The sequence below is a fragment of the Chlorocebus sabaeus genome, chromosome 2, assembly GCF_047675955.1.
Source record: "Chlorocebus sabaeus isolate Y175 chromosome 2, mChlSab1.0.hap1, whole genome shotgun sequence".
In the NCBI taxonomy this organism is placed as follows: domain Eukaryota; kingdom Metazoa; phylum Chordata; class Mammalia; order Primates; family Cercopithecidae; genus Chlorocebus; species Chlorocebus sabaeus.
The window spans coordinates 38722053-38748390 of record NC_132905.1 but is presented as its reverse complement, the minus strand read 5'-3'; the positions used below and the strand labels follow the sequence as shown (position 1 = coordinate 38748390).

Here is a 26338-nt window from a genome sequence, read left to right as displayed (position 1 = left end):
AGGGTCACTATTTAAGCCTGTTTTTAATTAATTAATTTATTTATTTTTGATTAATTTTTTTTGAGACAGAGTCTCGCTCTGTCACCCAGGTTGGAGTACAGTGGCGTGATCACAGCTCACTGCAGCCTTGACTCCCTAAGCTCCATCGAGCCTCCAACCTAAGCCTCCCGAGTAGCTGGGACCACAGGTGCGTGCCACCACTCCTGGCTGATTTTTGTATTTTTGGTAGAGACAGGGTTTTGCCATGTTTCCTAGGCTGGTCTTGAACTCCTGAGTTCAAGCAGTCACCTGCCTCAGCCTCCCAAAGTGCTGGGATATAGGTATGAGCCACCACGCCTGGCCGCCTGTTTTTTTATTTTATTTTATTCTTTTTGTTTGTTTGTTTTTTTGAGACTGGGTCTGGCTGTGTTGCCCAGGTTGGAGTGCAGTGGCACAGTCTCTGCTAACTGTAGCCTTGACTTCCTGAGTTTCAGTGAGCCTCCCACCTCAGCCTCCCACGCAGCTGGGACCACAAGCGCATGCCACCGCTCCCAGCTAATTTTTGTATTTTTGATAGGGTTTTGCCGTGTTTCCTAGGCTGGTCTTGAACTCCTGAGTTCAAGCAAGTCCACCTGCCTCAGCCTCCCAAAGTGCTGGGATATAGGCATGAGCCACCATGCCTGGCTGCCTGTTTTTTTATTATTTATGGTTTTTTTTTGTTTTTTTTTGAGACTGGGTCTGACTGTGTTGCCCAGGCTGGAGTGCAGTGGCACAATCTCTGCTTACTGCAGCCTCGACCTCCCCACCCTGCTTGGCTGCCTATTTTTATTTCATTTATTTATTTATTTATTTATTTATTTATTTATTTATTTATTTTGAGACGGAGTCTTGCTCTGTCGCCCAGGCTGGAGTGCAGTGGCCGGATCTCAGCTCACTGCAAGCTCCGCCTCCCGGGTTCATGCCATTCTCCTGCCTCAGCCTCCCGAGTAGCTGGAACTACAGGTGCCCGTCACCTCGCCCGGCTAGTTTTTTGTGTTTTTTAGTAGAGATGGGGTTTCACCGTGTTAGCCAGGATGGTCTCGATCTCCTGACCTCGTGATCCGCCCATCTCGGCCCCCCAAAGTGCTGGGATTACAGGCTTGAGCCACCGCGCCCGGCCCACTTTCATTTATTTATTTATTTTTATTTACTTATTTTTTTGAGATAGAGTCCCACTCTGTTGCAACAGAGTCCCACTCTGTTGTAGTGCAGTGGCGTGATCTCGGCTCACTGCAACCTCTGCCTCTTGGATTCAAGAGATTCTGTTGCCTCAGCCTCCTGAGTAGCTGAGATTACAGGCATGCGCCACCACACCTGGCTAATCCTTTTTGTTGTTGTTTTGGTTTTTTTTGAGATGGAATCTCGCTCTATTGCCTAGGCTGGAGTACAGTGGTGCGATCTCGGCTCACTGCAACCTCCACCTGCCGGGTTCAAGCGATTATTCTACTTCAGCCGCCTGAGTAGCTGGGACTACAGCCATGCACCACCATGCCTGGCTAATTTTTGTATTTTTAGTAGAGACGAGGTTTCACCATATTGGCCAGGCTGGCCTCAAACTCCTGACCTCGTGATCACCCACCTTAGCCTCCCAAAGTGCTGGGACTACGTGAGCCACCGTGCCTGGCCTTAATTTTTTGTATTATTAGCAGAGACTGAGTTTCACCATATTGGCCAGGCTGGTCTCGAACTCCTCACCTCAGGTGATCCGCTTGCCTTGGCCTCCCAAAGTACTGAGATTACAACCACCGTGCCTAGCCCTATTTTTATTTTGATACTTAGCAAGATATCTGGCCCCTATGGGTGATCCATAACTGATTTTTATTTTATTTTATTTTATTTTATTTTATTTTATTTTATTTTTATAAAAAGGAGGTAACTCCCCTTCCCCACTCCCCAGTGAGTTCTTTGTAGCCACACACACACAAAAGAATAATCAGCAATGAAGTGTAGTCATAAGTGGTATTTAATCAAACGTTGAACTAAATTCCTCAGGACTGCCAGCCCCATGCGCCACCCTACTATTTTTCTCCCTGACACTTTCCCCCTTCTTTCTTTTTTTGTTTTGGCGGGAGGGCAGTTTTATTATTATTTCTTTTTTGAGACAGAGTCATACTGTATTGCCCAGGCTAGAGTGCAATGGCATGATCTCGGCGCACTGCAACCTCTGCCTCCTGGGTTCAAGCAATTCCCCTGCCTCAGCCTCCCGAGTAGCTGGGATTACAGGTGCTCACTACCATGCTAGGCTAATTTTTGTATTTTAGTAGAAATGGGGTTTCACCATGTTGGCCAGGCTGGTCTTGAACTCCTGACCTTGAGATCTACCTGCCTTGGCCTCCAAAAGTGCTGGGATTACAGGCGTGAGCCACTGTGCCTAGCCTCCCCCTTCTCATATCCTGTGTGGCTTATGTGTTACGTTATTGCTGTGGTCTTTCTCCTGCCAGTAGAATGGAAGCCTCATAAGGGCAGAGATTGTTGTCTGTTCAGTTCGTTGATGTTTCCCAGCATCTCTGTGAGCCTTACAGGGTGGCTTCAGCTGGTCAGCCTTCGGGGTCAGTAATGACTGGATGAAAGCAGCTCTCCCTCCTCTCCCATCTGCTTCCTTCTCCGGGAGTTTTCACCAAGCCTGTGTCCATTTCTTGGGCTCCCATTTGTACACTGAATAAGAACAATGTTTGCTGTTTTTCCACCTGTCTTGGCAAAGCTGAAATCCTCGCCCTCACTTCCGTTTGCTTTGTCTTTCATATTGTTTGACAGCTTTGAGGGTTTAGCTAAGGCAACAGTTCTGGTGAAAATTGGTGCCTGTTGCTGGGTGCATTGGCGCACGCCTGTAGTCCCAGCACTTTAGGAGGCCGAGGTGGGTGGATCACCTGAGATCAGGAGTTCACAAAGAGGCCGGGCACGGTGGCTCACACCTTAATCCTAGCACTTTGGGAGGCTGAGGTGGGCGGATCGTGAGGTTAGGAGATCAAGACCATCCTAGTCTCTACGAAAAATACAAAAAATTAGCTGGGCGTGGTGGCATGCACCTATAGTCCCAACTACTTGGGAGGGTGAGGCAGGAGAATCACTTGAATCTGGGAGGCATAGGTTGCAGTGAGCCAAGATCGTGCCACTGCACTCTGGTCTGGGGGACAGTAAGACTCAGTCTCCAAAAAAAAAAAAAAAAAGGACCATCTCAAAGTTATCTGTGTTTGAAGAAGAATTTTTTTTTTTTTTTTTTTTTTGAGACAGAGTCTTGCTCTGCCGCCCAGGCTGGAGTGCAGCAGTGGCACAATCTTGGCTCACTGCAAGCTCCGCCTCCCGGGTTCACGCCATTCTCCTGCCTCAGCCTCCCGAGTAGCTGGGACGACAGGTGCCCACCACCTCACCCGGCTAATTTTTTGTGTTTTCAGTAGAGTTGGGGTTTCACCATGCTAGCCAGGATGGTCTCGATCTCCTGACCTCGTGATCCACTTGCCTCGGCCTCCCAAAGTGCTGGGATTATAGGTGTGACCCACTGTGCCCGGCCCAGAAGGATGTTCTTAAATTTCCCCATGTATCATGTTCTGCTGACTGCAGTGTTGGAGTTTACACAATTTTCTTTCTTTTTTTTTTTTTTAAGCTCTGGGGTACACATGCAGGGTGTGCAGGTTTGTTACATAGTATGCCATGGTGGTTTGCTGCACCCGTCAACCCATCACCTAGGGTTTCTTTTTTGTTTGTTTGTTTGTTTGTTTGTTTGTTTTGTTTTTGAGACTGAGTCTCACTCTGTCACCCAGGCTGGAGTGCAGTGGCCGGATCTCAGCTCACTGCAAGCTCCGCCTCCCAGGTTCACGCCATTCTCCTGCCTCAGCCTCCCGAGTAGCTGGGACTACAGGCGCCCGCCACCTCGCCCAGCTAGTTTTTTTAAAAAAATATTTTTTAGTAGAGACGGGGTTTCACCGGGTTAGCCAGGATGGTCTCGATCTCCTGACCTCGTGATCTGCCCATCTCGGCCTCCCAAAGTGCTGGGATTACAGGCTTGAGCCACCGCGCCCGGGCTTTTTTTTTTTTTTTTTTTTTTTTTTTTGAGACGGAGTCTTGCTCTGTCGCCCGGGCTGGAGTGCAGTGACCGGATCTCGGCTTACTGCAAGCTCCGCCTCCCGGGTTCACGCCATTCTCCTGCCTCAGCCTCCCGATTAGCTGGGACTACAGGCGCCCGCCACCTCGCCCGGCTAGTTTTTTGTATTTTTTTAGTAGAGACGGGGTTTCACCATGTTAGCCAGGATGGTCTCGATCTCCTGACCTCGTGATCCACCCGTCTCGGCCTCCCAAAGTGCTGGGATTACAGGCTTGAGCCACCGCGCCCGGCCTTGAGCCACCGCGCCCAGCCTTTTTTTTTTTTTTTTGAGACGGAATCTCGCTCTGTCACCAGGCTGGAGTGCAGTGGCGAGATCTCGGCTCACTTCAACCTCTGCCTTCTGGGTTCAAGTGATTCTCCTACCTCAGCCTCGCTAGTAGCTGGGACTACAGACACATGCCACCATGCCCAGCTAATTTTTATACTTTTTAGTAGATATGGAGTTTCACCACGTTGTCCAGGATGGTCTCGATCTCTTGACCTCGTGATCCACCTGTCTCGGCCTCCCAAAGTGCTGGGATTACAGGCGTGAGCCACCTTGCCCGGCCCATCACCTAGGTATTAAGCCCATCATGGATTAACTACTTTTCCTAATCCTATCCCTACCCCTACCCCATCCTCCAAGAGGCCCCAACACAGTTTTCATTCTGTCTGACATAGGGTCAAAGGTTGAAGGTCTGTCTTGTGGCTGGTATTTGCTTAGGACAAAGGAATCACCAAAGGAAAAAGCTGAAAAAGAGGTTAAGCACTTGAGACCTAGCATGATGCCAATCCATGTTTCAGGTCTGGCCTCTACCCTCCCGACGTAACTTCAGGATGAAGAGCTTGCTCTTTGGTCCCTGCAGCTTTGTTGCCTTCATTGTCAACAACTGTCAAGGCATTGCCTGGTACCACAGCACCAAGATAGCTTCTGAGAATGACCTGGTGTTAGAAAGAACTTGGTGTGGGGACCCTCTGGCCTATAAGCCACTTGGCTTTGTTTCCTTTTTTTTTTTTAGACAGAGTCTCACTCTGTCGCCCAGGCTGGAGTGCAGTGGTGTGATCTCGGCCCACCGTAACCTCTGCCTCCCGGGTTCAAGTGATTCTCCTGCCTCAGCCTCCCAAGTAGCTGGGACTACAGGTGTGTGCCAACATGCCCAGCTAATTTTTGTATTTTTAGTGGAGACGGGGTTTCACCATGTTGACGAGGCTGGTCTTAAACTCCTGCCCTCATGTGATCCACCTGCCTCAGCCTCCCAAAGTGCTGGGATTACAGGTGTGAGCCACCGCGCCCGGCCAAAGTAACACTTATTTTTATTTATTTATTTTTAGAGATAGAGGCTTGCTGTGTCACCCAGGCTGGAGTGCAGTGGTGCCATCATGGCTCACTGTAGCCTCAAACTCCTGGGCTCAAGCGATCATCCTGTCTTAGCCTCCTGAGCAGCTGGATTACAGGTGTGCACCACCACACCCAAGTAATTTTTTATTATTTTTTTGTGGAGGCAGGGTTTTGCTATGATGCCCAGGCTAGTCTCAAATTCCTAGCCTCAAGCAGTCCTCCCACCTCAGCTTCCCAAAGTGCTGGGATTATAGGTGCCTTTCCTTTTTTTCTTGACATTATATTATACACATTGGTCCATCAAAAGCTACTGAGCTACCTCTTTTTTTTTTTTTTTTTTTTTTTTTTTTTTTTTTAAATGAGGTCTCACCCTGTTGCATAGGCTGGAGTGCAGTGATGCATTTATGGTTTACTATAGCCTCAACCTCCTGGGCTCAAGCCATCCTTCCACCTCAGCCTCCTGAGTAGCTGGGACTACAGGTCTGTGCCACTATACCTTGCTAATTTTTTTTATTTTGTAGAATAGGGTCTTCCTGTGTTGCCCAGACTGGTCTTGAACCCCTGGGCTCAAGTATCCTCCCACCTCAGCCTCCCAAAGTGCTGGAATGACAGCACTTGGCCTTACATAATTTTTTAAAAGCCTGGATAGCATTCCATTGTAAGGATTCTTGCATTCAACATGTTTTTATTGAGTGCCAACCAATAAACTTTGCCAGGCGTTTCTCTCGGAGCTTGGGACACAGCAGTAGGCAAAATGAGCCTAGTCTTTGTTCTTATCAAGCTGATGTTCTAGTGGAAAACTTGATAATAAATATATAACATAAAGTTGGGTAGTTATAAATGCAATGCAGAATATTCCACAGCATTATAGGAGTATGAGTAAAGGGCAGTGCTGTTTAAAATAGAATGAAGCTGGGCTTGGCAGCTCATGCCCATAATCCCAGCATTTAGAGAGGCCGAGGTAGGAGTATTGCTTCAGTGCAGGAGTTCGAGGCTGGCAAGATAGTGAGACTCTATCTCTAGAAAAAATATTAAAAATTAGGCAAGCATGGTGGGGCGTGCCTCTAGTCCCAGCTACTTAGGAGCCTGAGGTGGGAGGATCCATTAAGCCCAGGAGGTCAAGGCTGTAGTGAGCTGTAATTACACCACTGCAGTCCAGCCTGGGTAAAATCTTATTTTATTTTATTTATTTATTTATTTTTTTTGAGACGGAGTCTTGCTCTGTAGCCCGGGCTGGAGTGCAGTGGCCGGATCTCAGCTCACTGCAAGCTCCGCCTCCTGGGTTCACGCCATTCTCCTGCCTCAGCCTCCGGAGTAGCTGGGACTACAGGCGCCCGCCACCTTGCCCGGCTAGTTTTTTGTATTTTTAGTAGAGACGGGGTTTCACCGTGTTAGCCAGGATGGTCTCGATCTCCTGACCTCGTGATCCGCCCGTCTCGGCCTCCCTAAGTGCTGGGATTACAGGCTTGGGCCACCGCGCCCGGCCAAAATCTTATTTTAAATAAGATTTTTAGAAAATAATAAGAAAAAATGTAAAATAGAATGGTCAGGGATCCTTTCTGAGGAGGTAAGAGTCAGGCACAACCCTGAATGAAGCGAAGGGGTGAGCTGTGTGCAGAGAATGGCAAGGGCAAATGGCGGGGGGTAGAAAGCTGCCTGGCATATTCTAAAAATAGCTGAGTAAGCAAGGGAGAGAGCCTAGGGGTTCTAAGAGGAGGCCAGAGCATGCAGGGTATTGTACAACCTTTGGATTTTACTGTGAGTGAAATAGGAGATAGTAGAGGGCTTTGAGCAGAAAAAAAGACATGGTCTGACCTGAGTTTTTGTTTGTTGTTTTTGTTGTTTATTTGTTTGTTTTTGAGATGGAGTCTCGCTCTGTTGCCCAGGCTTGAGTGCAGTGGCAAGATCTTGGCTCACGGCAACCTCTACCTCCCCGGCTTAGATGATTCTCCTGCCTCAGCCTCCCGGCTAATTGTGTAACAGGTACCCAGCCTGTTTTTGTTTTTTTTTTTTTTTTCTGTTTTTTTTTTTTTGGGACAGAGTCTCGCTCTGTCGCCAGGCTGTGATGCAGTGGCGCCATCTCGGCTCACTGCAACCTCTACCTCCTGGGTTCAAGCGATTCTCCTGCCTCAGCCTCCCAAGTAGCTGGGAATACAGGCGTGTGCCACCATGCCTGGCTAATTTTTCTATTTTTAGTAGAGATGGGGTTTTGCCATGTTGGCCAGGCTAGTGTCAAACTACTGACCTCAAGTGATCCACCTACCTCGGCCTCCCAAAGTGCTGGGATTACAGGCGTGAGCCACTGTGCCTGGTCTCTCCATGACCTTTCGTCCCTACTATCCACATTGCTAAAGAGCTTCCCTTGTATATCTCAGTGTGCTTTTGGGTGCAGCTTGGTTGGGTGAATTCTTGGCAGTACAATTCTTGACTATCTGGATTTGACAAATTTTCTCCCAAAAATGCTTAATCTTTCCTGGTAAATAAAGTTAAAATAATAGCTGAGCATGGTGGCTCCTGTCTGTAATCCCAGCACTTTGGGAGGCCAAGGTGGGTGGATTGCTTGAGTTCAGGAGTTTGAGACCAGTTTCGGCAACTTGGCAAGACCCTGTCCCTACAAAAATTAAAAAAATTAGCTGGGCGTCGTAATCCCAGCTGTGTGGGAGGCTGAGGTGGGAGGATTGCTTGAGCACCCCGCCGGGCGGGGGGAGGTGAGCTGAGATTGCCCGGCTGCACTTCAGCCTGGGCGATAGAGTGAAACCCCATCTCACTGTCTCAAAAAAAAAAAAAAATTTACGATAATAAAGCCCAGTGTTTTGGGATTGTCAAATAAAGTATTGGATTGAATTCAGTATAAACCAAGAAGCTATATTCATGGTAGTTATGAGTTAATTGGATTGGCTGGGAAGTAGCCACCTTCTCAGAGGGCCTTTATGGCTAAGGTTTCCTGGGGTCTTGCCTTTTTTATTCTGTGTGGCTTCCTTGCTCACTCTGATTTTGGAGATAAAAGATTTCCTCCCTTTGTTTATATGGTTGATTTTACCGGTACAACAGCCTTTAGGATTGTTTTTCTGGAGTGAGGTGGGGGTGGGGACTTGGGTTTAGGGTATAGGTTCAGGGCCTTCCCTTGATGGTGGTGGGCATCTTCCTATTCTTTAATTAGTCATTTTCTGGTGAACTAAAAAGTGGAAAATTTGAGAGTGGTTGCCAAATTCTGACTGGAGATGTAGCCTGCAGGTTAAACATTGAGAAGCCCAGATTGCTGGCTTTGTTTTCAGGAATTGGAGCCTAGCAAAACAAGGTGGCCACCACAGGGGAGTGTTCCTAGGGCTTCTGAGAAGTTTTGACATCCCCTCTGGAAGTGACTTGTGAATTGTAGAGGTTAGTCTGTTTGGTCCATCTTGGTGTACTGCGTGAAAGCTAATTTCCTAGGATAACGCCATCCAATAGAACTTTCTCTGCACATGTAAATGGTCTGTAATCTTCAGTGTTCAATACAATGGTCCCTGGCCTTGTGTGATCGTTTGACACAGGAAATAGCTAGTGAGACTGAGGAATGGAATTTTAAATTTTATTTAATTAAAATTTGCGGCCGGGCGCGGTGGCTCAAGCCTGTAATCCCAGCACTTTGGGAGGCTGAGACGGGCGGATCACGAGGTCAGGAGATCGAGACCATCCTGGCTAACACGGTGAAACCCCGTCTCTACTAAAAAATACAAAAAACTAGCCGGGCAAGGTGGCCGGCGCCTGTAGTCCCAGCTACTCGGGAGGCTGAGGCAGGAGAATGGCATAAACCCGGGAGGCGGAGCTTGCAGTGAGCTGAGATCTGGCCACTGCACCCCAGCCTGGGCGACAGAGCGAGACTCTGTCTCAAAAAAAAAAAAATTTGCATAACCACATGCAATAGTGGCTACATAATGCATTGTGGGGCTCTAGGTGGTTGCCCCCTGTGCCCAACCTGACATTACGCTCCCCTGCCTTTTGCTCCAGGAATTCATAGCCTTACTCATTGTTCAGACCAGTTGCTCCAACCCCAAGACCGTGAAGTCTTTTCTCTTGTCTCTGACTACTCTCACACTTGCTGGAGGGATAAATAATTGTGTTGTACAATTAAAAAAAAAAAAAAATGCGCCGGGCATGGTGGCTCTCACCCGTTTAATCCTAGCATTTTGGGAGGCCGAGGTGGGCAGATCACTTGAGGTTAGTAGTTCGAAACCAGCCTGGTCAACATGGTAAAACCCAGTCTCTACTAAAAATACAAAAATTGGTTGGGTGTGGTGGTGCACGCCTGTAGTCCCAGCTGTTCAGGAGGCTGAGGCATGAAAATCACTTGAACCCAGGAGGTACAGGTTGCAGTGAGCCAAGATTGCACCACTGCTCTCCAGCCTGGGCGACAGAGCGAGACTTCATTTCAAAAAAATAAATATATTTTTAAAATAAAATAAATAAATTTAAAAATGTACTGTCTTTCTTGTTTTCTGGTCATTTCGGATGCTCTTTCCCCGTGGCTGGATTGAGATCTTCTTGGAGCTGGCCAGTCTTTGAGTGTTCCTTTTGTCCTTTAGGTCACATACGTTGTGCCCATTAAATACTTGTTGCTGACTAATTCACTGGTCTGCCTTTCTAACTGATTTCTCCCCTGCCTCCCAGGTGCTTTGAAGAAGAGCCTCACAGCCAAGCAGGTCCAGGCGGATTTTATAACTCTGGGTAGGTCATTGGCCAGGGTTGCTCAGGGTGACTGGCTTCTGAGGCTTTTTATTATGTTAATATCTCCTTCTGTTCTCTTGTAGGTCTTAGTGAGGAGAAAGCCACTTACTTTTCTGAAAAGGTATAATTCCTCTTAATCAAGGTTAATTAAGATCCCTTGCTTTTTTTTTTTTTTTTTTTTTTTAAAAAAAGTAGTCGCTTTCTGTCCAGGCTGGAGTGCAGTGGCGTGATCTCAGCTCACCACAACCTCTGCCTCTCGAGTTCAAGTGATTCTCCTGCCTCAGCCTCCTGAGTAGCTGGGACTACAGGCACATGCCACCACGCCCGGCTAATTTTTTGTATTTTTAGTAGAGATGAGGTTTCACTGTGTTAGTCAGGATGGTCTCGGACTCTTCACCTCGTGATCCACTCACCTCTGCCTCCCAAAGTGCTGGGATTACAGGCATGAGCCACCGTGCTCGGCCTCTTTTCTTTTCTTTTCTTTTCTTTTTTCTTTTCTTCTTTTCGAGACAGAGTTTCGCTCTTGTTGTCCAGGCTGGAGTGCAATGGCACAATCTCGGCTCACTGCAACCTCCACCTCCTGGGTTCAAGCAGTTCTCCTGCCCCAGCCTCCCAAGTAGCTGGGATTATAGGCATGTGCCACCATACCTGGCTAATTTTGTATTTTATTTTATTTTTTTTTAGAGACAGAGTCTCACTCTGTCGCCCAGGCTGGAGTACAGTGGCGCGATCTGGGCTCACTGCAAGCTCCGCCTCCGGGTTCACACCATTCTCCTGCCTCAGCCTCCCAAGTAGCTGGGACTACAGGCGCCTGCCACCACACCCGGCTAATTTTTTGTATTTTCAGTGGAGATAGGGTTTCACCGTGTTAGCCAGAATGGTCTCTATCTCCTGACATTGTGATCCACCCGCCTCAGCCTCCCAAAGTGCTGGGATTATAGGCATGAGCCACCGCACCCGGCCAAATTGTGTATTTTTAGTAGAGACGGGGTTTCACCATGTTGGCCAGGCTGGCCTTGAACTTCCAACCTCAGGTGATCCACCCTCCTCGGCCTCCCAAAGTGCTGGGATTACAGGCGTGAACCACCACGCCCAGCCCCTTGCTTTTATATCACGAAGAGAGAAAACAACGGAAAATGCCAAGTAAGCCGAAACCATCCATCAGTATTATCATTTCCCCAGCCTAAGGTTTTCATTTGGCTTCAAGCGAGTGTCATACGCACAGTGTTAACCAGCGCTATTCAGTGCATCTCTAATCATTTTTCCTGATTTGACCTAGTCAAAAATCTGCCCATTTTCACGGATCAGGAGAAGACTTACTTGTAAAAATATACCTCCTACTTTCTCTAGTTTACTGCTCTCAGATGTCACTGTGACAAAAAGAAAAATAACAAGTGACTGAGAACTTACCCTGAAGACCCCAATTTTGCAATTGTCTAGTAGAAGCCATGTGGGGGCCAGTATGATGGCAGCACAGTTTTTATTCCAAGATGGATTAAATCTTGGAATGAAAAATACAACATTAATGTTGTGGTCTGCCACTCTGTACCCTCCTCCATCCCTAGGTATGTGCATATACGTTGAGCCCTTGGTTCTGCACCCTCCCCACTATCTGTGTCAATGCTAAATATTGCAGTGTTTGGGGCAGGATGGAGAGGGGGAGATTTTTCCTATTGTAATTGACTTTGGCTTTTGCTTTTGTTCCAGTGGAAGCAGAATGCTCCCACCCTTGCTCAGTGGGCCATTGGTCAGACTCTGATGATTAACCAGCTCATAGATATGGAGTGGAAATTTGGAGGTAACTAGTTACAACCAGTCCTGGGTTATTTGGGTGGTACAGGGTCGGGGTGCAGAGGCTGTGACACAGCCACTGTGGGGAAGGCACTGTTGAGGCAGCACCTGCTGTTTTGTATTCTGCCCACATTCAGTAGCTGTTTCCATTCATGGCTCTGGATAAGTTGACTTTCCAGAAGCACACCTTGCTGCCCTCATACTTGCCCCCACATGGCTTCTGCTGGACAACTGCAAAACTGGGGTCTTCAGGGTCAGTCCTCGATCAGTCACTTGTTGTTTTTCTCTCTCTCTCTCTCTCTTTTTTTTTTTTTTTGGTCACAGTGACATCTGGGAGCAGTGAATTGGAGAAAGTGGGAAGTATATTTTTACAAGTAAGTCTTCTCCTGATCCTTGAAAATGGGTAGATTTTTGACTTGGTTAAAAATTATCAAATCTACATTGGATTAAATATCCACCATTTAAATATCCATTTAAATGGATGTTTTACTGAAGTACCTTATATATCTATCTCAGAGCAGTGTGGCCAGCTACAGATGTGGTCACTAACATGCCTACTTTCAGATGAATAGATCCTAGTATGATTCATTGACATGTGATTGTTCCTGTAATCATGGGAATTGTTAGAATTTTCAGTGGTGGATGATCCATACTGCTCCTGTAGGACTCTCAGGTTGGAAGCTTAATTAAGTCAAAGGGTTTTAATTTATTTGCCCAGTTGTCATTTTAATTTAAATTATTTCTTTTTCTTTCATCAGCTAAAGTTGGTGGTTAAGAAAGGAAATCAAACCGAAAATGTGTATATAGGTGAGTCTGAATTCCCTCTTGAACCTCTTCACCTTTTCCATGTTCTCTGCAGTCAGGGGCTGGTGACACTCACCACAAATCATGTCTTCTATAAAACAGTCATTGCCAGCTGTGGAGTAGCTGTTCCACTGCCTTTCCTCTCCTGAAAGATGGCACAAGGAGTGTTAGAAAGCCATTGGCAGGTTGGAGCCCCCACAGTTGAAGAGCTGTTTTTAAAAAGGGAAAGGGAGGGAACAGAATGTCTGGGATTGAAGAAGAAGGTTGACGAGCAAGAAGCTCTTGCCGTAGAAGTCCCATTGAACATCCCGAATGATACCCTTTCATCTCTTTGTGCTGTGGAGCTGTGCCATTTGAACACTCACTCCCTTTTTTTTTCCTATGGAGCAGAGAACCTTCTGCATTCAAGTCTCTCAGTTCTTTATTATGATCAATTACCCATCAAGAACTGCTTAGATGTACTAAGCCAAAAAAGAAAAAAAAAATCCTCTGCGTGGAAATTAATTTTCTTGGATGATTCTGTGGAGTTGGAAACATTTATCTGAAGCTGAATTTTCTCTCCCCAGAATTAACCTTGCCTCAGTTCTACAGCTTCCTGCACGAGATGGAGCGAGTCAGAACCAGCATGGAGTGTTTCTGCTGATTTCTGTCCCTGCATCTCCCCTGGCCCCGTTCCCTGCCCTCCTCCCTTCCCTGGGTGACTGCTCTGAGAGGCACTTCACTCACAGGCCTGTGGGATGCTCCATGGGGCCCTGCTGGCTTCTCGGGAGCCCAGGTGCAAAGGGTTTCTGAAAAACAACAGGATTAAGTACTTAAAGAGCCCGACACAATTACCCCGTAAACTCTGTGTTAGGGCAACCACCACCACCTATCTGTCTTCCAGGACACATTTTAGATACTGTGACAGGCAGGCCACTGCATCTCAGATTCAGGGGAGAAAATAAATTGTCACCTCCCCTTCAAAGTTCCAGAGTAAACAAATGGTGCCATCATTCAAGATAACATGGTAATCACCCTCCTCCCAAAAAGCAAGAGCTTGTTTATGGCTGAGGAATCGGCGGATTGTCTGAATGACACGTGTACAGAGCCCCCACGGATTTCTGCACACTCTGGGTCTGTGCTGGTGGAACATTGCCAGTCAGTTTTTAATGAGGCACCTGTGTATAAATACATGCTTGGTCTTCTCTGCAGAGAACTGAGGCTAAACTCTGTCCCCACTTCTGGTTTTGCCCTGTCATGTTGTAACGAGGTGGGCCTTTTGAGGCCATTTTAGCTTGAGCTCAAGCCAAACACCTCTGTTGGTTAGATGAAGAATAAAAAGGTTCTGAAGCAAAGGTCTGGATCCAGTTGTCTTTCTGCTGCATGGATTAAAGAGTGGTGTGCCTTGCAGAGAGCTAGTGCTTGCTCTTGTCTTTAAAAATTATCTTCCTGATTTTGTGAAGATCCTGGGTCTCCAGTGAAATTGGGTCTGTTCCAGCGCTGGAATTCGTAACAGCAATTCTGGGGAAAACTCAGGTTAAAAGCCCCAGGAAAAAGCATAACATGTGAAATTGAAATGCTTTGTGTACAGATGGCTTTAGCCCCCACCCTAGCATGTGACTTTTCCTGCTCCTCCTCCTCCAATACGTCTCCTTCTCAGAAATTTTTTGTTTGTTTGAGACAGGCTCACCCTGTCGCCCAGGCTGGAGTGCAGTTGTGTGATCTCTGCTCACTGCAAGCTCCGCCTCCCAGGTCCACACCATTCTCCTACCTCAGCCTCCCGAGTAGCTGGGACTACAGGCGCCCACCACCACACCTAGTTAATTTTTTGTATTTTTAGTAGAGAGAGGGTTTCACCATGTTAGCCAGGATGATCTCGATCTCCTGACCTCGTGGTCGGCCAACCTCAGCCTCCCAAAGTGCTGGGATTACAGGCATGAGCCACCGCACCCGGCAAACACCTCCTCAGAAATTTTATAAAGTTTTGAATAGATAAAACATGCCCATGATTCAAAAGGTATAGTGTAAGGTAATAACCCGTCCCCACCACTGTTTCCCAGTTACCCAGTTCTCCTCCCCAGAAGCAGCCACTGTTACTAGTTTATTCTGTGTTCTGGAGACATTAACTGCATTTGCAAACGTATATGCATATAGTTTTACTTTTCTTCCCACACAAATGGTAGCATTATGTACACACTGTCCTGCACCTTTCTTTTTTCCATTGAACTTGGAAATCATTCCATATCAGAACACAGAGAATTGTGTCATTCTTGGTAACAAATGTACCATTTTATTTCAAATGGATGATTTATTTAATCAGTTTCCTGCTGATGGGTGTCTAGGTTGTTTCCATTCTTTTTCTCTTACAAATAATGCCACAACAGAATATCCTTGTACATGTGTTGTTTTGCACATATGGAGGTGTATTTATAAGGTAATTACATGGGCATGGAACTGCTGGGTCATAGAATATGTACATTTATCAAAGAGTATAAAAAAAGAGTAAAACAAGCCAGGTGCGGTAGCTTACACCTGTAATCCCAGCACTTTGGGAGGCCAAGGTGGGTGGATCACCTGAAGTCGGCAGTTCGAGACCAGCCTGACCAACATGGAGAAACCCTGTCTCTACTAAAAATACAAAACTAGCCGGGTAAGGTGGTGTATTCCTGTAATCCCAGCTACTCGGGAGGCTGAGGCAGGGAATCACTTGAACTTGGAACGCAGAGGTTGCAGTGAGCCTGGATCACGCCACTGTACTCCAGCCTGGACAACAAGAGCGAAACTCCATTGCAAGAAAAAAAAAAAAGTCTAAAACAAAAGGTCTCTTCTCTCTTGTCTCCCATTTACTTAATTCCCCCACTAGTCTATTCCAATAGGTAACCTCTGTTGTTAGTTTCTTAGGTACCCTTCCAGAGGTTCCCCCACAACCACCACACAGAAAGAATAGGGCCAGTTGCGGTGGCTCACACCTGTAATCCCAGCATTTGTGGAGGCCGAGGCAGGAGGATTGCTTGAGGCCAGGAGTTTGAAACCAGCCTGGGCAACATGGGGAGACCCTGTCTCTACAAAAAATTTAAAAGTTTGCTGAATGTGGCCAGGCACGGTGGATCACGAGGTCAGGAGTTCAAGACCAGCCTGGCCAACATGGTGAAACTGCATCTCTACTAAAAATACAAAAATTAGCCAGTCGTGGTGGCAGGCGCCTGTAATCCCACCTACTCGGGAGTCTGAGGCAGGAGAATTGCTTGAATCCGGGAGGCAGAAGTTGCAGTGAGCCGAGATAGTACCACTGCACTCCAGCCTGGGCAACAGAGCAAAACTCTGTATTGGGGAAAAAAAAAAAAATTGCTGAACTTGGTGGCATATGTCTGCTGTCCCAGCCACTTGAGAGGCTGGGGCAGGAGGATTAGTTGGACCTAGGAGTTAGAGGCTGCAGTGAGCTGTGATCAGTCACACCACTGCACTCCAGCCTGGGTGACAGAATGAGACCCTGTGTCAAAAATTTAAAAATAAACAATGGGAGGCCGGGTGCAGTGGCTCACACCTGTAATCCCTCCACTTGGGTGGCGGAGGCGGGCGGATCACGAGGTCAGGAGATCGAGATCATCCTGGCTAGTACGGTGAAACCCAGTCTCTACTAAAATTACAAAAAATTAGCCAGGCGCGATGGCAGGCGCCTATAGTCCCAGCTACTCGGGAAGCTGAGGTAGGAGAATCGCTTGAACAGGGAGGCGGAAGTTGCAGTGAGCCGAGATCGCGCCACTGCACTCCAGCGTGGGTGACAGAGTGAGACTCCGTCTCAAAAAAATAAATAAATAAATAAATAAAATAATATAAATGGGGCCGGGCGTGGTGGCTCACGCCTGTAATCCCAGCACTTTGGGAGGCCAAGACAGGCGGATCACGAGGTCAGGAGATCAAGACCATCCTGGCTAACATGGTGAAACCCCGTCTCTACTAAAAATACAAAAAATTAGCCAGGTGCGGTGGTGGGCGCCCGTAGTCCCAGCTACTCAGGAGGCTGAGGCAGGAGAATGGCGTGAACCCAGGAGGCGGAGCTTGCAGTGAGCCGAGATCGGGCCACTGCACTCCAGCCTGGGCAACAGAGCGAGACTCCTTCTCAAAACATAAATAAATAAATAAAAAATAATAATATAAGCAATGGAAATTTTTATTTTTACACCTTTTTTTGTTTACACAGATAATTGCACACTCTACATACTTTTGTTAATACATCTTGGAGATCTTTCCATATCATTTCATAAAGAGTCTGCATCCTTCCCTGTGGGTGTAGCATATTCTGTTTTGTGGATGGATCATAACCAGCATGAGCAGTTTTTTGTTGTTGTTGTTTTGTTTTGTTTTGTTTTGTTTTTGAGATGGAGTCTCACTCTGTCACCCAGGCTGGAGTGAAGTGGCACAACCTTGGCTCACTGCAGCCTCTGCCTCTTGGGTTCAGGCGATTCTTCTGCTTCAGCCTTTGGAGTAACTGGGATTACAGGCACATGCCATGACACCCGGCTAATTCTTTTGTATTATTAGTAGAGACGGGGTTTCACAGTGTTGGCCAGGTTGGTCTCGAACTCCTGATCTCAGGTGATCCACCTGCCTCAGCCTCCCAAAGTGCTGGGATTACAGGCGTGAGCCACTGCGCCTGGTCCAGTATAAGCAGTTTTGATAAATGGTGCCAGTGTTAATCACAGTTCTCAGAGAACAGAATCAACAGGATGTGTGTGCACATATCTAGATGTATATGTGTATGTATGTGGGAAGAGAGATTTTTATTTTAAAAGATTGGCTCACATGATTACAGTGACATGGTCAGTCTTCAGAGTAGACCAGCAGGCAAGAGATGCAGGAAGAGTTGCAGTTCAAAGGGTATCTGCTAGCCAGGCACTGTGGCACACACCTGTACTCCCAACTCCTTGGAAGGCCAAGGCCAGAGGATCACTTGAGCCCAGGAGTTCAAGACCAGCCTGAGCAATGGCGTGAGACCTTGTCTCTAAAAAAAAGATAGGAAAATAAAGACTGTCTGCTGTCAGAATTCCTCACTAGGGAGAAAGGGATAGGATGCCAGCCTTTTTTTCTTTTTTTTTTTTTAGGCTTTAACTGATTCGATGAGGCCCACCTAAACTACGGAGAGGAATTTGCAATACAATCGGTCCCCCTGTATCCATGTTTTCATTTTCCCTGGTTTCATTTACTCACAGTCTGAAAATATTAAGTGGAAAATTCCAGAAATAATTTATAAACTTTAAATTGCATACCATCCTGAGTAGCATGATGAAATCTCATGCTGGCCCACTCCATCCTGGACATGAATTCATGTTCTGGGATGAGAATCGATCGTTTCTCCAGGGTACCCATGCTATATACGCTGTTAATCACTTAGTAGCAGGCACTGTTGTCAGATCGAGAAAAACATATGTATAGGGCTCGGGACTATGTGGGTTTAGGAATCTACTAGGAGTCTTGGAACATATCCCACATGGATAAGGGGGGGCCGCTACTGCACTTAAAAGTCCACTGATTTAAATGTTAGTGTCGGCCGGGCACAGTGGCTCACATCTGTAATCCCAGTCCTTTGGGAAGCTGAGACAGGTAGATCACGAGGTCAAGAGTTCAAGACAAGCCTGGCCAAGATGGTGAAACCCTGTCTCTACTAAAAATACAAAAATTAGCCAAGCACAGTGGCAGGTGCCTATAATCCCAGCTACTTGGGAGGCTGAGGCAAGAGAATCTTAATTGTTTGAACCCAGGAGGCAGAGGTTGCAGTGAGCTTGAGATCATGCCACCGCCCTCCAGCCTGGGTGACAGAGTGAGACTCCATCTCAAAAAAAAAAAAAAGTTAGTGTCATCCATAAACACCTTAACAAAAACATCTAGAATAGTGTTTGACCAACTCTCTAAGCACTGTGGTCCAGCCAAGCTGACACAAAATTAATCCTCACAGTGCCAAATTGACCTCTACATTCTTTCAATTTATGCTTCCACCAGCAAGTTTACTGTCCAGAAGTTCCAAAAAAGAACAGATGAGTGCCTTTGAACAGTGTCCAGATGTGATCATGAATTTTCAGAGAGCCTCATGTGCTTGAGACCATGATAATCTAATGTATTAATAAAAAGAATTCACCAAAAAAGAAGTAAAAATAAAAAATCAGAAAAAAAAAGTTCACAGAAAGTCAGAACAGGAAGGTACCTAAAATACAATCTATTTATTTATTATTATTATTTTTTGAGATGGAGTCTTGCTCTGTCGCCCAGGCTGGAGTGCAGTGGCGTGATCTTGGCTCACTGCAACCTCTGCCTCCTGGGTTCAAGCAATTTTCCTTCCTCAGCCTCCTGAGTAGCTGGGACTACAGGCGCATGCCACCATGCCCGGCTAGATTTGTATTTTTAGTAGAGACAGGGTTTCTCTGTGTTGGCCAGGCTGGTCTTGAACTCCTGACCACAGGTGATCCGCCTGCCTCGGCCTCCCAAAGTGCTGGGATTACAGGTGTGAGCCACTATGCCCAGCCAATACAATCTATTTAAAACTCACTCATATTACAGATGGGGAAACTGAGGCCTGGAGACTGAAACTGTAATCACTGGCCAGGGGTCAGACAGTGCTGTCCTGTGATCCATGGGGTCCTACTTGATTCAGAAATGGGCTCCTGAGACTAGAAGGGCCTCCAGCACGCCAAGCCATCTGGTGCAGGTCCAAGTCTGGGTGCTGTGTAAGAGTTGCACCCAGCTGGCCACCGGACAGATTCTGACCAGGGAGCTCCTTGCCCCACCCAATTCAGCTGCTGCTGCCCCACCTGGATCACAATGTTGGCTTCCTGATGGCCCCACTGGAGTCTTCAGCCTCACAGCTTCCACAGTCCAGCCCATTTCCTGTGTGACTATTCTTATGCACAAGTCTCATGTCACCCAACAGATCCACTGCTCAGGGTTCTGCCAGGTGTCCAAAGCAAAGTCTGAACTCTAGAACACCCAGCCCTGACAGCCTGGCCCTGCCAACCTCCTCCAATGCGCCATCTCCACTGCCTGCTGGCAGGCATCCTACTGGAGCATCTATACCAGGCTGCTTACAGCCGCTGAGCCATGATGCCATCTGCCTCTTCTATCCTTGGGCTTACAGTGCTGCCCCACATTTCTAAAGGCCTCTCCCGATAGTTCTTGGCCATAATAAACACCCCTTGGGCCTTCATTCCTCTGCTTCAGGGGTTAGGAGTGCAAGCTCTGAAGTCAGACTGCCTGGGGTTTCTTTTTTTTTTCTTTGTAGAGAGTGGGGCACAGGGGATGTCTCACTGTATTGCCCAGGCTGGTCTTGAGCTCCGGGACTCAAGTGATTCTCCCGCCTTGGGCCTCTCAAAGCGTCAGGATTACAGGTGTGAGCCACTGCACCCAGCCCTGCTTGAGTTTCAATACTGGCCTTTCTGCTTATTAACTGTGTGACCTTGAGCAAACTCCTTAACATCTGAGAACCTTAGTTTCCCCGTTTGTAAAAGGGTTATAATTCTCACCTCACAAGGTTATTGGGGTAGATCACTTCACACAGAGCATGCTTAACTAACCAGTGAGCTACTTATTATCAAATCGTTGTAATTATTTGTTCCCAGGATTCTCTTTGCCACTAGCCCCTGAATTTCGTGTGTGTGTGTGTGTGTGTGTGTGTGTGTATGTATGTGTGCGCGCACGCATGTATGTTTTGTTTTGTTTTTGAGATAGAGTCTTGCTCTGTTGCCCAGGCTGGAGTCCAGTGGCGCCATCTTGGCTCACTGCAGCCCCCACCTCCAGGGTTCAAGTGATTCTTGTGCCTCAGCCACCTAAGTAGCTGAGATTACAGGCGCCTGCCACCACACCCAGCTAATTTTTGTATTTTTAGTAGACAAAGGTTTTGCCGTGTTGGCTAGGCTGTTCTCAAACTCCTGTGCTCAAGTGATCTGCCTTCCTCGGCCTCCCAAAATGCTAGAATTACAGGCATTAGCCACCATGCCCATCCCATGAGCTTCTTGATAGGAGACTTGCTTTTCAGTTGAATCACCCCTACATTCAGCATCATTCAGCCCCACTCCTCCTCCCCAAGCCAGCCTCATAACATTTCCCTTTGTTGAAATGAAATGAGGCTAAGTGTAGAGCCTCCATGGAAGCAATGTTAACAAACCTCCCTGGCTTTAGAAGAAGAAATCCAGGCCGGGTGTGGTGACTCACACCTGTAATCCCTGCACTTTGGGAGGCCGAGGCAGGTGGATCACCTGAGGCCAGGAGATCGAGACCAGCCTGGCCGACATGGTGAAACCCCATCTCTACTAAAAATACAAAAAAATTAGCCAGGTGTGGTGTCTCGTGCCTGTAGTCCCAGCTGCTCGGGAGGCTGAGACATGAGAATTGCTTGAATCTGGGAGGTGGAGGTTGCAGTGAATTGAGATCATGCCATTGCACTCCAGCCTGGGTGATAGAGTGAGGCTCTGTCTCAAAAAAAAAAAAAAAAGAAGTCCAGGGAAGTTGTTTTGGTTGTGGGTCAGTTTTAACATAGATCCATAGATCACAGATAGCTCCACAGTGTAAGGGGCCCTCTTCCCAGAGCAGTTGTCTGTCCCCCTGCTTGACTCCACCAACATTCTTGGAGCGCCTCCTATGGGCAAAGGCTTTGCTAGGCCCCGGGGGAGGGAGTGATAAGCCCTGAACACAGGTAACTGACAAGTTGTTTTTTCTTTTTTTTTCCTTTCTTTCTTTCTTTCTTTCTTTTTTTGAGACGGAGTCTTCTCTGTCACCAGGCTGGGATGCTGTGGCGCGATCTCGGCTCACTGCAACCTCCGACTCCCTGATTCAAGCAATTCTCCTGCCTTGGCCTCCCAAGTAGCTGGGACTACAGGCACGCGTCACCACACCCAGCTAATTTTTGTATTTTTAGTAGAGATGGGTTTCACCATGTTGGCCAGGATGGGCTCAATCTCCTGAGCTTGTGACCCACCTGCGTAGACCTCCCAAAATACTGGGATTACAGGCGTGAGCCACTGCACCTGGCCAAGTTGTTTTTTCTATGTAAGAGTAGATTATATCCTCACTCCCATTTACAATAGTTCAGAGCCCATTATGAACTCCAGAAGTACTCCAGTTCCTTTGTTGGATTGGAATTTTGTTACGAATATACTCTGTTGAATTAGGAGCATTGATCAGGCTCTGCAGACTGTCAAGGGGGATTTTGCTGCAATGCTGGGGGATTTGGGCAGGATTTTTTCTTACTGTTAGCGCTGCACCTTTGCATCGATTCACTCTTGTTCCAATTCTGTTTAGAAATCTGCTGTCTGGTAATCTCACTTTTGATTGCAGTTTATTTTGTTTGCTTTTGGAGTATAGTGTTCATTAGGATGGTAATGGTCTGGCCCAAGAGGAGATGAGCCAGAAATACCTGTATTCTTTCCCTGGAGGGAAGAGGACTGGCTTGGCTGGGATGGGAAGATCAAGTGGGGCAGGGGGTGTTGACTGTTCAGCTCCTTTTTTTTTTCCTTTCATTTTTCCATTTTTTGGCCTATCATGCTTGTTTCTGATCACTGTTCAGTTCTGACACTATTGTTTATTTTTATTATAGTGGCATTAAAAAAACAAGCTGGGCCTGGCACAGTGACTCACATCTGTAATCTCAGCCCTTTAGGAGGCCAAGGCAGGAGGATCATGTGAGGCCGGGAGTTCCAGACCAGCCTGGTCAACATAGCAAAACCCTGTCTCTACAAAAAACTTAAAAATTAGAGCTGGGTGTGGTGGCTCACGCCTGTAATCCCAGCACTTTGGGAGGCCGAGGCAGGCAGATCATGAGGTCAGGAGATCGAAACCATCCTGGCTAACACGGTGAAACCCCGTCTCTACTAAAAATACAGAAAATTAGCCTTGTGTGGTGGTGGGTGCCTGTAGTCCCAGCTACTCGGGAGGCTGAGGCAGGAGAATGGTGTGAACCCGGGAGGTGGAGCTTGCAGTGAGCTGAGATCCGGCCACTGCACTCCAGCCTGGGCGACAGAGTGAGACTCCGTCTCAAAAAAAAAAAAAAAAAAAGGCCAGGTGTGGTGGCATGTGACTGTAGTCCTAGCTGCTCTGGAGGCTGAGGTGGGAGGATTGCTTGAGCCTGGAGTTAGAGGCTGCAGTGAGCCGTGATCTGCGCCACTGCACTCCAGCCTGAGCAACTGAGCAAGACCATTTCTCACGAAATAAAAATAAAGAAGTTGATGATGTTGTGGAAAGTCCTCAAATAGCCCAAGTGGTCAACTGCTCCGTTGTGGGACCAGCAACCTCACACAGGAGCATTTGCCAGAGTGGAAACTGGCCTTTCTGAAAGACAGAACACTCAACAACAAATAGTTTTCTAAAGGATACTTGGTCTTTTCCAAGTTGCTTTATTTTTTTTTGAGACAGAGTTTCATTCTGTTGCCTGGGCTGGAGTGCAGTGGTGTGACCATGGCCCACCGCAGCCTTGACCTCCTGAGCTCAGCCTCCCAGGTAGCTGGGATTACAGGCATGAGCCACTATGCCCAGCTAATTGTTTTTTTTTTTTTTTTGTATTTTTTGTGGAGACAGGGTCTCACTCTGTTGCCGGGACTGGTCTCAAATTCCTGGGCTCAAGGGATCCTCCTGCCTTGGTCTCCCAAAATGTTGAGATTACAGGCATGAGCCACCAAATCTGGCGGGGTTTTTTTTTTTTTTTTTTTAAACATTTGTCACATTTCACAAAGGTATTTCAGAATCTCTGAGAAAAGTGCTATAGATAATGTCTAATGGTACTTTATATTTGGATAGCACTTTCGTTTGTTTTTTTGGCGGGGGTTGGGGGTGTCAAGTAACTTACATATAGTGAAATGTACCCTTCTTCAGTATGCAGTTCAGTGAGTTTTGATAAATGTATAATGGTAGTGTAATCACTACCACAGTCAAGACATGGACTATTTTCATTACCCCACGAAGTGCCCTCATGTGTGGTTAGAGTCAGCCCTCCCATCAGCACAGTCCTGGCAGCCACTGACCTGGTTTCTGTCTCTACGGTTTTGCCTTCTCCAGAATGTCATATAAGTGGCATCATTCATTATGGAGACTTTTTTTGTTTTTTGAGAGGGAGTCTCGCTCTTGTTGCCCAGGCTAGAGTGCAATGGTGTGATTTTGGCTCAATGCAACCTCCGTCTCCCGGGTTCAGGTGATTCTGCTGCCTCAGCCTCCTCAGTAGCTGGGACCACAGGTGTGCACCACCATGCCCATGCTCGGCTAATTTTTTTTTCTCTCTTTTTGAGACAGTGTCTCGCTCTGTTGCCCAGGCTAGAGTGCAGTGGTGTGATCTCGGCTCACTGCAAACTCCGCCTCCCAAGTTCACACCATTCTCCTGCCTCAGCCTCCCGAGTATGCCCAGCTAATTTTTGTGTTTTTAGTAGAGATGGGGTTTCCCCATGTTGACCAGGCTAGTCTCGAACTCCTGACCTCAAGTAATCCACTTGCCTCGGACTCCCAAAGTGCTGGGATTATAGGCGTGAGCCACTGTGCCCAGCCCATTATGTAGCCTTTTGTGTCCCACTTCTCCCACTTAGCATAATGTTTTTGAGATTCATCTATATTACTAGTGCATCTGTAGTTCTTTCCTTTATATGGCTGGATTGTTTTGTTTTTGTTTTTGTTTTGTTTTTGAGACAGGGTCTCACTCTGTCGCCTAGGCTGGAGTGCACTATCACAGCTCTCCGCAACCTTCACCTCCCGGGCTCAAGAGAGCCTCCCACCTCAGCGTCCTGAGTATCTGGGCATACAAGTGCACACCACCATGCCTGGCTAATTTTTCTCTCTGTGTCTTTTTTTTTTTTTTTAATTTTTGTTGGAAGCACCATGGAGCCGCCTGAGCCCGGCCGAACCTAAAAGTCCTGTGGCCCATGCCTGGCCAATTTTTGTATTTTCTAGTAGAGATGGGATTTTGCCATGTCTCCTAGGCTGGTCTGGAACTCCCGGTCTCAGGTGATTCTCCTGCTTCGGCCTCCCAAGTAGCTGTGGTTACAGGCACGTGCCACCATGCTCAGCCCTCCCGTCAGCACAGTCCTGGCAGCCACTGGCCTGGTTTCTGTCCCTACTTTTTGCCTTTTACTGGTCTCCATGCTCACCTAAACTTTTTTGTATTTTTTGTAGAGACAGGTTCTCACTATGTTGCTCAGGCTGGTCTTGAACTCCCAGGTTCAAGCAGTCCTCCCACCTCAGTCCCCCAAAGTTCTGGAATTACAGGCATGAATCACTGTGCCAGCATTGCATTTCAAAGCGTGAATACATCCCAGTTTTTAAAATGTTTACCATTGTAAATGACCCCTGTTTTAATATGAAAATAATTAATATTGAAGAGAGTATTATGAAGAGGATCATGGTTATGATGTGTAGACACAAATTATGAAGAGGATCATGGTTATGATGTGTAGACACAAAAATCAGGTTGTAAGACAGTAAGGTGAGGGCCAGGCGCAGTGACTCACGCTTGTAATCCTAGCACTTTGGGAGGCCCAGGTGGGAGGATTGCTTGAGCCCAGGAGCTGAAGACAAGCCCAGGCAACACAGTGAGACTCTGCCTTTATAAAAAATTAAAAATTAAAAAAGGCTGGGCACCGTGGCTCACACCTGTGATTCTAGCACTTTGGGAGGCCGAGGCAGGTGGATCACGAAGTCAGGAGTTAAAGACCAACCTGGCCAAGATGGTGAAACCCTGTCTCTACTAAAAATACAAAAAAAAATTAGCTGGTCGTGGTGGTGGGCACCTGTAATCCCAGCTACTCAGGAGGCTGAGGCAGGAGAATCACTTGAACCCGGGAGGCGGAGGTTGCAGTGAGCCGAGATCATGCCACTGCACTCCAGCCTGGACGACAGAGTAAGACTCTGTCTCAAAAACAAAACAAACAAACAAAAAAAACAGGCCAGGTTCGGTGGCTCACGCCTATAATCCAAGCACTTTGGGAGGCCAAGGCGGGTGGATCACAAAGTCAGGAGTTCGAGACCAGCCTGGCTGATATGGTGAAACCCTGTTTCTGCTAAAAATAGAAAAAATAGCCGATGTGGTGGCAAGCGCCTATAGTCCCAGCTACTCAGGAGGCTGAGGCAGGAGAATCGCTTGAAGCAGAAGGCAGAAGTTGCAGTGAGGTGAGATCACGCCACTGCACTAAAAAAAAGCCAAAAAATAATAAGGTGAGGGTGAAACTTCTCTTTTAAAAAAAAGTTTACATAGAAACAAACTAAGTGGATAAAATGGATATAAACAAAAATGTTATCAGTGGTTATTTTTGGGCAGTGGAATTATAGGTTTTAAAATGTTTTGCTTATTTATAGTTTTCAAAATTTTCAATTTAAATATAAATTAGTGTGCTCTATTTATAGAGACAATACATGAAATATACATAATAAAAATTCAAATGTTATAGAACTGAAAAAGATGAAAAGTAAAAACAACCTCTTCCCCAGAGGTAGCCACTGTCCATAGTTTCTATTTTAGATTCTTACCTTTATACAAGATCATTATAGCTTCTATTTTTTGGTGTATGAACTGTAGTCCTAGAGGATTTTATTAGTTGTGAGTTCTATAACTAAGATCCATCATCTTAGTTGCTAAGAACATAGATACTGAGAACATCATTTAAAGA

At 46.8% G+C, this 26338-nt stretch overlaps 1 protein-coding gene across 6 annotated transcripts in view; it reads left to right on the top strand.

Annotated features, from left to right (window-relative positions):
* The window catches only part of COMMD7 (COMM domain containing 7), a 37641-nt gene extending 23573 nt beyond the window's left edge, over positions 1-14068 (top strand). For all 6 annotated transcript variants that reach the window (XM_037982895.2, XM_008020615.3, XM_008020616.3 and 3 more), the window contains exons 4-9: positions 10083-10139; positions 10223-10260; positions 11847-11937; positions 12255-12304; positions 12689-12737; positions 13301-14068. In XM_037982895.2, the coding sequence (XP_037838823.1) occupies positions 10083-10139; positions 10223-10260; positions 11847-11937; positions 12255-12304; positions 12689-12737; positions 13301-13377 (362 nt within the window). In that variant the 3' untranslated portion in view covers positions 13378-14068. The remainder of the gene's footprint in view (positions 1-10082; positions 10140-10222; positions 10261-11846; positions 11938-12254; positions 12305-12688; positions 12738-13300) is intronic.
* The last annotated feature ends 12270 nt before the right edge of the window (positions 14069-26338 follow it).